At 44.7% G+C, this 12,434-nt stretch overlaps 1 protein-coding gene across 1 annotated transcript in view; it reads right to left on the bottom strand.

The window, feature by feature from the left end:
* LOC147692408 (olfactomedin-4-like) overlaps window positions 1-12,434 on the bottom strand; it is a 104,478-nt gene that overhangs the window by 54,745 nt on the left and 37,299 nt on the right. The window contains exon 3 of the mRNA XM_086938620.1: window positions 7,495-7,701. Within this exon, the coding sequence (XP_086794746.1) occupies window positions 7,495-7,701 (207 nt within the window). The remainder of the gene's footprint in view (window positions 1-7,494; window positions 7,702-12,434) is intronic.

Below are 12,434 nucleotides of genomic sequence, written 5' to 3'. Positions count from 1 at the left end.
TGCATTGTCCAGCATACCGTCCATCAATTGTTTCTTTTCAATATGTCCCCAAATGGGAAGGGTATGCCCAGACGTGGGTCCCTTGCTCACTACACCACTGGATTCAAGCTAGCCTGGCTGATGAAGATGGATGCCTGAAGCTGGTCCCAGAAAGCTTGCTTCCAGTCCAGGGAGGACCTGGCTTGGCAGTTCAGGCTGGACTGTGCCCACAAGGAACAGGGACAAGACTGATTTGCATATGGCTTGGTCTAAACTGGGGTGGTGAGCAAAATAATGATGGATTTAAGCCAGATCCTGGTGACTGGGGTTGAACATTTGAATTGTGCAGCATTCCGTCCATCAATTGTTTCTTTTGCATATGTCCCCCTAAGTGGGAAGAGTACGCCCAGACGTGGGCATACCCTGCTCACTACACCACTGGATTCAAGCTAGCCAGGCTGATGAAGGGTGATGCCCTGAAAGTGTTCCCAGGATTCTTGTTTCTGGTCCAGGGAGGACCTGGCTTGGCCGTTCGGAATGGACTGTTCCTACAAGAAACAGGGTCAAGACTGATTTGCATATGGCTGTGTCCAAACTGGGGTGGTGTGGTGAGTAAAAAAATGATGGATTTAACCCAGATCCTTGTGACTGGGGGTGACTTATTGCATTGTCCAGCATTCCGTCCATCAATTGTTTCTTTTGCATATGTCCCCCTAAGTGGGAAGGGTATGCATAGTTATGGGTCCCTTGCTCACTACACCACTGGGTTCAATCTAGCCTGGCTGATGAAGGGTGATGTCCTGAAACTGGTCCCAGGATGCTTGCTTCCGGTCCAGGGAGGACCTGGCTTGGCAGTTCAGGCTGGAATGTTCCCACAAGAAACAGGGTCAAGACTGATTTGCATACGGCTTGGTCCAAACTAGGGTGGTAAGTAAAATATTGATGGATTTAAGCCAGATCCTTGTGACTGGGGGTGAATGTTTGCAATGTCCAGCATTCCGTCCATCAATTGTTTCTTTTGCATATGTCCCCCTAAGTGGGAAGGGTATGCCCAGACGTGGGTCCCGTGCTCACTACACCACTGTATTCTAGCTAGCTTGGCTGATGAAGGGTGATGCCCTGAAACTGGTCTGAGGATGCTTGTTTCCGGTCCAGGGATGCTTGTTTCTGGTCCAGGGAGCACCTGGCTTAGGAGTTTGGGCTGGACTGTTCCCAGAAGAAACAGGGGCAAGACTGATTTGCATATGGAAGGGTCCAAACTAGGGTGGTGTGGTGAGCAAAAGAATGATGGATTTAACCCAGATCCTTGTGACTGGGGGTGAATGTTTGCATTGTACATCATTCCATCCATCAAGTATTTCTTTTGCATATGTCCCCCTAAGTGGGAAGGGTATGCCGATACGTGGGTCAGATGTTCTCTACACCACTGGATTTAAGCTAGCCTGGCTGTTGAAGGGTGATGCCTTGAAACTGGTCCCAGGATGCTTGTTTCCAGTCCAGGGAGGACCTGGCTTGGCAGTTCGGGCTGGACTGATCCGACAAGGAAAAGGGTCAAGACTGATTTGCATATGGCGGGGTCCAAACTAGGGTGGTGAGGTGAGCAAAAGAATGATGGATTTAACCCAGATCCTTGTGACTGGGGGTGAATGTTTGCATTGTCCAGCATTCCGTCCATCAATTGTTTCTTTTGCATATGCCCCCTTAAGTGGGAAGGGTATGCCCAGATGTGGGTCACGTGATCACTACACCACTGGCTTTAAGCTAGCCTGGCTGATAAAGGGTGATGCCCTGAAAATTGTCCCAGGATGCTTGTTTCCAGTCCATGGAGGACCTGGCTTGGCAGTCAGGGCTGGTCTGTTCCCACAAGGAACAGGGTCAAGATTGATTTGCATATGGTGGGGTCCAAACTAGGGGGGTGTGTTGAGCAAAAGAATGATGGATTTAACCCAGATCCTTGTGACTGGGGGTTAATGTTTGCATTGTCCAGTATTCCGTACATCAATTGTTTCTTTTGCATATGCCCCCTTAAGTGGGAACGGTATGGCCAGACGTGGGTCTCGTGCTCACTACAACACTGGATTTACGCTAGCCTGGCTGATGAAGTGGTTTGCCCTGAAACTTGTCGCAGGATGCTTGTTTCCTGTCCAGGGAGGACCTGGCTTAGCAGTTCGAGCTGGACTGTTCCCACAAGGAACAGGGTCAAGACTGATTAGCATATGGCTGGGTCCAAACTGGGGTGGTGTGGTGAGAAAAAGAATGATGGATTTAGCCCAGATCCTTGTGACTGTGGCTGAATGTTTGCATTATCCAGCATTCCGTCCATCAATTGTTTCTTTTGCATATGTCCCCCTAAGTGGAAAGGGTATGCCCAGACGTGGGTCCCGTGCTCACGACACCACTGGATTCAAGCTAGTCTGGCTGATGAAGGGTGATGCCCTGAAACTGGTCCCAGGATGCTTGTTTCCGGACCAGGAAGGACCTGGCTTGGCAGTTCAGGCTGGACTGTTCCCACAAGCAACAGGGTCAAAACTGATTTGCATATGGCTTGGTCCAAACTGGGGTGGTGTGATGAGCAAAATAAAGATGGATTTAAGCCAGATCCTTGTGACTGGGGGTGGCTGTTTGCATTGTCCAGCATTCTGTCCTTCAATTGTTTGTTGTGCATATTCCCCTAAGAGGACAGGGTATCCCCAGATGCGGGTGCCTTGCTCACTACACCACTGGATTCAAGCTAGCCTGGCTGATGAAGGGTGATGCCCTGAAACTGGTCCCAGGATCCTTGTTTCCGGTCCAGGGAGCACCTGGCTTAGGAGTTTGGCCTGGACTGTTCCCAGAAGAAGCAGGGGCAAGACTGATTTGCATATGGCAGGGTCCAAACTAGGGTGGTGTGGTGAGCAAAAGAATGATGGATTTACCCAGATCCTTGTAATTGGGGGTGAATGTTTGCATTGTACAGCATTCCATCCATCAATTGTTTCTTTTGCATATGTCCCCCTAAGTGGGAAGGGTATGCCCAGACATGGGTCCTGTGCTCACTACACCACTGGATTTAAGCTAGCCTGGCTGATGAAGGGTGATGCCCTGAAACTGGTCCCAGGATGCTTGTTTCCAGTCCAGGGAGGACTTGGCTTGGCAGTTTGGGCTGGACTGTTCCCACAAGGAAAATGGTCAAGACTGATTTGCATATGGCGGGATCCAAACTAGGGTGGTGAGGTGAGCAAAAGAATGATGGATTTAACCCAGATCCTTGTAACTGGGGGGGAATGTTTGCATTGTACATCATTCCATCCATCAATTATTTCTTTTGCATATGTCCCCCTAAGTGGGAAGGGTATGCCGATACGTGGGTCAGATGTTCTCTACACCACTGGATTTAAGCTAGCCTGGCTGTTGAAGGGTGATGCCCTGAAACTGGTCCCAGGATGCTTGTTTCCAGTCCAGGGAGGACCTGGCTTGGCAGTTCGGGCTGGACTGATCCGACAAGGAAAAGGGTCAAGACTGATTTGCATATGGCGGAGTCCAAACTAGGGTGGTGAGGTGAGCAAAAGAATGATGGATTTAACCCATATCCTTGTGACTGGGGGTGAATGTTTGCATTGTCCAGCATTCCGTCCATCAATTGTTTCTTTTGCATATGCCCCCTTAAGTGGGAAGGGTATGCCCAGATGTGGGTCACGTGCTCACTACACCACTGGCTTTAAGCTAGCCTGGCTGATGAAGGGTGATGCCCTGAAAATTGTCCCAGGATGCTTGTTTCCAGTCCATGGAGGACCTGGCTTGGCAGTTAGGGCTGGTCTGTTCCCACAAGGAACAGGGTCAAGATTGATTTGCATATGGCGGGGTCCAAACTAGGGGGGTGTGTTGAGCAAAAGAATGATGGATTTAACCCAGATCCTTGTGACTGGGGGTTAATGTTTGCATTGTCCAGTATTCCGTCTATCAATTGTTTCTTTTGCATATGCCCCCTTAAGTGGGAACGGTATGGCCAGACGTGGGTCTCGTGCTCACTACAACACTGGATTTACGCTAGCCTGGCTGATGAAGTGGTTTGCCCTGAAACTTGTCGCAGGATGCTTGTTTCCTGTCCAGGGAGGACCTGGCTTAGCAGTTCGAGCTGGACTGTTCCCACAAGGAACAGGGTCAAGACTGATTAGCATATGGCTGGGTCCAAACTGGGGTGGTGTGGTGAGCAAAAGAATGATGGATTTAGCCCAGATCCTTGTGACTGTGGCTGAATGTTTGCATTATCCAGCATTCCGTCCATCAATTGTTTCTTTTGCATATGTCCCCCTAAGTGGAAAGGGTATGCCCAGACGTGGGTCCCGTGCTTACTACACCACTGGATTCAAGCTAGTCTGGCTGATGAAGGGTGATGCCCTGAAACTGGTCCCAGGATGCTTGTTTCCGGTCCAGGGAGGACCTGGCTTGGCAGTTCAGGCTAGACTGTTCCCACAAGCAACAGGGTCAAAACTGATTTGCATATGGCTTGGTCCAAACTGGGGTGGTGTGATGAGCAAAATAAAGAAGGATTTAAGCCAGATCCTTGTGACTGGGGGTGGCTGTTTGCATTGTCCAGCATTCTGTCCTTCAATTGTTTGTTTTGCATATTCCCCTAAGAGGACAGGGTATCCCCAGATGCGGGTGCCTTGCTCACTACACCACTGGATTCAAGCTAGGCTAGCTGATGAAGGGTGATGCCCTGAAACTGGTCCCAGGATCCTTGTTTCCGGTCCAGGGAGCACCTGGCTTAGGAGTTTGGCCTGGACTGTTCCCAGAATAAACAGGGGCAAGACTGATTTGCATATGGCTGGGGCCAAACTGGGGGGGGGGGGTGTGATGAGCAAAAGAATGATGGATGTAGCAAAGATTCTTGTGACTGGGGCTGAATGTTTGCATTGTCCAGCATTCCATTCATCACTTGTTTCTTTTGCATATATCCCCCTAAGTGGGAAGGGTATGCCCAGACATGGGTCCCATGCTCACTACACAACTGGATCATCATCATAATCTTCATTTCAGTTGTATAACCATAAAAGATACACACATATTCTTCCCTGGCAGTGGAGCCCATGATACAGTTAACACAAGTAAAAGTAGATATTTAATACACCAGGTTCAAATGGACAAGTATCACGCACTGAGAATTGTAAACATCAAGGAAATCGCTAAGATGCAACATTTCTATGTGTGCTTTCAATTAAAAATCAAGTAAAAAGGATAAAACAGGAATAAAGTGGAAGTGCAATAATGACTAACAATGTCTATAATTTAAAAGGATTTTGATAAAAAGTTTGAGAAGGAAGTTAAAAACAGGATCCTGGGGATGAACGCACCCTCGAGTCATAAAGTTTTTACTACAGCTGGTACCTGCCACAATGAAAAGTGGACAGGAGCCTTTGCCTAATGGCCCAGAATCAGCCAAGAAATTTTGCAATGGCACATACAATTGGATCAAGCTAGCCTTGCTGATGAAGGGTGATGCCCTGAAACTGGTCCCAGGATGCTTGTTTCCGGTCCAGGGAGGACCTAGCTTGGCAGTTGGGGCAGGACTGTTCCCACAAGGAACAGGGTCAAGACTGATTTGCATATGGCTTGGTCCAAACTGGGGTGGTTTGGCGAGCAAATGAATGATGGATTTAACCCAGATCCTTGTGACTGGGGGTGAATGTTTGCATTGTCCAGCATTCCGTCCATCAATTGTTTCGTTTGCATATTCCCCCTAAGTAGCAAGGGTATGCCCAGGCGTGGGTCCCGTGCTCACAGCACCATTGGAATCAAGCTAGCCTGGCTGAGGAAGGGGGATGCCCTGAAACTGGTCCCAGGATGCTTGTTTCCGGTCCAGGGAGGACCTGGCTTGGCAGTTGGGGCAGGACTGTTCCCACAAGGAACAGGGTCAAGACTGATTTGCATATGGCTTGGTCCAAACTGGGGTGGTTTGGTGAGCAAAAGAATGATGGATTTAACCCAGATCCTTGTGACTGGGGGTGAATGTTTGCATTGTCCAGCATTCCGTCCATCAATTGTTTCGTTTGCATATTCCCCCTAAGTAGCAAGGGTATGCCCAGGCGTGGGTCCCGTGCTCACAGCACCATTGGAATCAAGCTAGCCTGGCTGAGGAAGGGGGATGCCCTGAAACTGGTCCCAGGATGCTTGTTTCCGGTCCAGGGAGGACCTGTCTTGGTAGTTCGGGCTGGACTGTTCCCACAAGGAACAGGGTCAAGACTGCTTTGCATGTGACTGGGGTCCAAACTGGGGTGGTGTGGTGAGCAAAAGAATGATGGATTTAACCCAGATCCTTGTGACTGGGGGTGAATGTTTGCATTGTCCAGCATTCCGTCCATCAATTGTTTCCTTTGCAACTGCTTTCCGAGCAGGGCAGGGGAGAAGAGGTTTGCCCACTCCTAAAGTGCGCAATGACTCTTTGGTCGGCCCTCTCGGGCCACCTGAACCAATCATGCACACTTCTATGTTCTCCATGTAGCTGCATTACTGCCTGCATGGAGAACATGCCCACCCCTCCAGCCTCTGGCTGAGTGACATGTGACGGCGCTCAAACCAATCACAACACTGCATTGTAGCTTTGTGATTGGCTTAGGGGTTGGAGTCTGGTTGCCTGCTTCCTGTTCCTGTCAGAGGCAGGAGAGCAGGAGCAGAGAAGAGGTACAACCCGGCTGCGAGGTACATTTAAAAAATATTTTAATTTCGATACCCCCACATGTAACCTGCCACCCACCCCCGCGCCGCCCGCCACCCGCGAGCCATGCTGGCCACGACTGACCCAGGCAGAATAATAACTCAATTGTGGTTGTATCTATGGAAGTTTAGAAATCTGGCCTGGATTGCAGTGAGTATTCACAACTATGCTGGGACTGCAAAGCCTCGTTTTGAGCATCCCGAAGCTGAAAACCAATAACTGAGAAAGAAATTCCATTTCCAAGAGTAAAATCTGTGATAATTGAAAAAAGACTGATGGAATATATTGCAGAGTGATGTCATAGTGTGTGTTGTTAAGACTCCGCAAACATTAGAGCCAATATTCATTAACTTCTACCTATCCCTGCATTCCACACACTGTAAAATGTATGTGCAGATAGTATTTTGGTAAAGCGCACTCTTAGCATTAAATATTAATTTCCACTTTACATACGTTTGATCTCCTCATTTAATTTGTTTCAAAGGCTCTTCAGATGCAAGTACGCCTGATTCTCTTTCTTTATTGTGCATGTATTAGCTACGAAGACTATGGAATATCATTTCTTGAACTTTACAACCTGCCGGCTTAGAAATGTAGGTGAAATATTGATTGTTTCGATGATTTACAATGACAAGTTGGTGCCGTTTTTCTCGTATATAAGCCTGCTATATTCATAGATGTTTTTAGGGGTACTTAACTATTTATTATCTATGTGTTGACTACAATTTTGAGGGTTTAGAAGCTCAGAGTAAAACAACAAAATGGTCTAAAACTTTCCAATGACATTCATTGTTACGGGAGCAGATACTTCCTGGACCTACCTCCTCATACAGTGTGTGTACGATGACGTTGGTTCCACCCATAGTTGCATTCAGCTGCAGGATGAGCATCTCCATCTCCTGGATCTCCAATTTCAACAGCTCAAATTCCAGCTCAGTGTAGGAAGATCCTTCCATTGCTTCCAACCGTTGAGTCAGGTCCATTATCTTCTGCATGTAGACGTTCAGAGTTTGATGGTAGCTTTGGATCTAAAGGTGGATATTGTAAACAGACGGTGATCACCAAAGCCAGAGAATATTCTGGAGGCCATCATGGTCTTTGAAGAGCAATGTGGTGCTACCATGGCAAAAATAAAATAAAATGGGAACACATTCTCAAGAAAAACATGATGAACTTCCATGTTTCAAGTTGCTTACTGACCTCTTTCAGCTGCAGTCCAGCCAGTAGTATATAATCCCTTTTACATTGTACTGCTGGAATGAAGAGAAAGGCCGAGGTACTCTGAAAATGTCTTTATTGATGCTTTAATGCATTTTGACAAATCAGTTGCTTTGTAACAAAGGACAATGCATCCTTCCTGGGCTGCAGCAATGGAAACAGGCTCTGATCTGAGGAAAGGCTTTTGGGCCATGTACGACTATTTTTAGTGGTCGCAAACGGGGATTCAGGTCGTTTGGGACTCCGAATATGGGTTCTATATGTATCAACCCTATTTTGTGAGTCGGTAACCTATTACCGATTCGCGAAATAGGGTTTGCAAATCGCTATTAGGAAGGGGTGTGCCAAGGGCATCCCTTCCTAATAGCTAGTCACAAGGACATGTACGATTGTTTTGCAACCGGAATGCGGTTTCAAAACAATTACAGCTTACCGCCTATTTCAAGCAGGTGGTAAGCCGCTCACAAATAGAAAGGGGTCCCCAGGAGACCCTTTCCCCTTTGTGATTGGCAGCGAAAATGTTTTTTAAGAGCAGGCAGTAGTCTCACTGGCCACTGCCTACTCTTAAAAACTGAAACATTTCATTTTGTTTTTTGAAACGCATACCATTGTTCTTCAAGGAAAACAGGCTGCATTTTTTAAAAATAAGTTGCTTTATTTAAAAAGCAAACACAGACATGGATGTCTGCTGTTCCCAGCAGGTCACGATCCCTGTGTCATTGCCAATTCCCAATGGGTCGCCAATTACGACCTACCTCATAAATATTGATGAGGCAGGTCATTTGGGACCCCATTGGGAATCGCAAAATGTGTCTAAGACACATTAGCACATTTCATTTTGTGACTCACAAATTGCGAGTCGCTAACATTCACAAATTGCAAGTCGCAAAAGGAAATGGTCATGCATATGGCCCTTTTTGTTCCATAACATTACTGGCATAAAGGAAATAGACAAATGATAGCTTGCCTTGACAGATGAGTTTTCAGACGTCTGCCAAAAGCTTCAATGAAGAACACTCTTGGCTGGATAGGTGATCTGCTCACCTTTTGTGAGGGCAAAGGAACAATAACTATGTGCCCTAGAAGACAGCAATGTGAAACTAGGTCCTGTCCGAGTGCAGGGTGTTAGTTGGTGTCTGTTCATGTAGAATCACATATGCTTTCATTTTGATTTTAGTCTCATTGATGTTTTATGTTATAGCAGAGAAGAAAAAGCTGATGGACCGTCTTAGTCATCACACAATGACCTGCACCACAGAGGGAAGACATGTAGGTTTTCAGGGCCTTCTTTATGAGGCCTTGCGCTTCCGTTGCGTCACTTTTTGTGAGGCATCAGCGGCGTAAAACATGCCTCCTGGTGCGCCCTATTTACAAAGTGATGCATCTAAGCAGATGCGTCACTTTCTAATTCGCTGCGCTACATTATACCTGCGTCAGGTATAATTTATGCAGGGTGGACGTTCCCACGTAAGTAAGCCTCGTAGAAGTGACACAGTGAAATCTACGAGATTTTCCTGCGCCACTTCTAGGGTGCAAATGCGTCAAAATCTTACTCCTGCTTCACAACAGGCCTGAGACTGACGCAGGCCCTTTCACATGGGGCTTGCCCAATGTGAAAGGACCCATTGCTGGAGTTGCATCACTTTTGTGACACACTCCAGCAATGCTTCACTTTTGCACCTACAGATACAGCAGAAATACTGACATATCTGAAATTCCTTGCGACATGATGCGTCATACAGTAAATATGTCGCATTAATCATGTCGCAAGGAGGGCGCACTGAGAAGTGACACATCGCTGCTTTCACACAGCGATGGCTCACTTCTCATAAAGGAGGCCCTCAGTCTGAAACTGTCAACTAATAGTAATCTTTTTTTCTGCAACAAGTGCACAACATATCACATCTGGGTTGCATTCCTCTCTACATGGGAGTAGCTATACTGGAGCAGGAATGCTACATATTATATGTGCTAAACTACTCTTGCGTCATAATTTAATTACAAGTAATAAGTGGATCAAGAATACCCTTTTGTACATTTTCCAAATAAAGCACACCCGCAAGACAACTGTGTGGCTTACAGATTTTTTGCTCACAGGATTCCCTGTTGCAGCAAGGCAAAAAAAGTCATGCTCATGGACCTCCAATGAGCCAGTTTCACACGCACTTTTTAAAACACTCAATTATACTATTATCATTCCTACTCTCATGTGTGCTAGTGGCTCACACACATTCACACTTGCGAGATAAGCACCCTTCCTACACTTCATGTCTGGGGTAGGGCCACATCAAAACTCCATGAGTGAAGATCTTCCCAAAAGGAGTCTGGGACCTACTCTGGGTAGTGAATGGCATTTCTTGTCATGCACACAGGTGTGAAACTAACTTCTGTTGATGTCTATCTGTGGTCCATCTATCTGCTGGACTGGTTACATAATCCCTTTCTGACAAAGGTATGGGATCACAGATGAAGCCCAATGCCAGTACAGGAGGGAACTTCCCATGTGTAAGTATGCAGTCCTGACTGTGTATTTTAGCTCACCATTACAAACTTGAAACAAACTGAAAACAGGTAGGATGGAAAGAGAATAGGATCTGTGAACTTGAGCAAATAATTAGTGATATGGTGGATTTATTCTCTAGAATATCCCAATTGAAATGAATGTCTCACAACTCACAAAGCAAGCAGAAGGCCTTAAGAATAGCAACAATCATAATAAATTACATGCAGTATGGATTACTGTAGGATGCAAAAGGGGATGACATAAAACCAGTCCTAGAGGAATATATCCATACTCTTGTTGGCCTTCGAGAGACATACTGAATTAAACATTCAGAGACTTCACCATTTAGAGAAAAACCTACTAATAAAAATGACAACTCAGCTGTATTATTATGCTGTTTATTGAGTATACAAGACTTCAACAAGTGGATAAGGCTTTGAAAGAAAAAAGTAATTGCACCTGATTATGTCAACCCCTGTACATCTTACAGGAGCAATTGTTAGCAACAGAAACTAGAAATGGCAATTTTTGGCACTACGGCCTACCTCAAATAGGTGAGTATCCATTATGACCTTGCTAACCCATATTACTTCAAAATAACTCATTACGGCAAACCTGTGTCCTCTACGCATCCAATTAAACATAAGGAATACATTTAAAAGTGCAATATAGATGGAATTGACATCTCTAGCACATTTAGTTCGTCTGCTTCTTAACTCTCGCTGATCTCCTTATATCCTACTAACATCTTCAATCATTCTGTCTTCAAGTCTTATACAGGTTTTAATTATTTGATCATTGTTTTCTTATTCACTTTGTTTGTTCCCAGTAATTGCTTTACCTTCTCATTTGTTAGTTTTCTTTTATTGCTTTTCTCTTTAAACATTCTCCAATTCTTATTTATAGGATAACTGCTATTGGGTTTACTACATTATTGCATGATGTTTAATATATTGGGAGTAAGGAACTTTTATGATCTTAGCAGAAGGTCGAAGGTGTTTCTGCTTTACATTGCTACATGTATCTATTGCTTTATTACAAGAAACTCACTTCAGAGATTCTCTTCCTTGAAGTTAAAGAATGTGTTGGTAATGCTTTCAGTTGTCCCTCAAACGGTCACAAAGGAGGTGTAGCGTTTATGGGTTATAAGGCTATTACTGTTGAGATTGTGTCACAGGAGCAAGATTCAGAAATGAGCTAGATATTTTTTATACCTTAAGTAACAAATTCCATGCTGACATTTAAAATATTAATGGAACTGGTCCACAAAATCCTTCTTTTTGCAACACTACCAAACTAAAATTGGACACTTGTGATAATGATAACGCCATTGTTCATATTGATATGAACCAAGCAATGTATCCTTCTGTGGAAGCAGAATTTAAAAAGTAAATTAACTCTGGGAAGAGATTTTTAGCATTTAAAACTGAAATTAAAGCATGCTCAATTTCGGATTCACGAGGCATATTACACCAAGTCATCGGATATATTAACTAATCTAATTGAAGATAATATGCAATTAGCTATAATCCCACACATAGGTCATATAATGATTTTTTACCAGTAATAGTAATTTTCTATATGGGCCAAAAACAGAGGTGGTAAGAGGTTAAGAATGTATTTAAAAGTTTTAGAAAGAGTGCAAAACAGTAAATAGTATTTTTGATTTATAGCTCTGTTACTGTTTCTGTTAAGAGTACAGCTAATATTTTTCAAAATAATTATAAAATAATCATTCTGATGATATTCATTTGTTACAGTTGAACACTGATGAATATTTCAAGAATATTCCTAAAGTCAACAGTGATATAAATATTGCTAAATTGGAAAACATTTTTTAGAAGAAAAGGCTTTCTTACCTTTGAAATACTTGTGTTGTATTATGCATATAGACATGTAAGTGTGCCTTTAATCCTGTTGTCATGGTAGAAATTGTATCTCTTTACTTGAGTCTCTCTACGAAGTTCCTGGTGAGACAGTTGGCTGGAGTTGAGCCTGGAGAAGTCACAGAGAGACGCTAGTCCTGACTTCTTTTAATTA

Source organism: Lissotriton vulgaris, chromosome 9 (assembly GCF_964263255.1).
Source record: "Lissotriton vulgaris chromosome 9, aLisVul1.2, whole genome shotgun sequence".
In the NCBI taxonomy this organism is placed as follows: Eukaryota; Metazoa; Chordata; class Amphibia; order Caudata; family Salamandridae; genus Lissotriton; species Lissotriton vulgaris.
The sequence above is the reverse complement of the archived record's forward strand: the minus strand, read 5'-3'. Positions and strand labels throughout refer to the sequence as shown.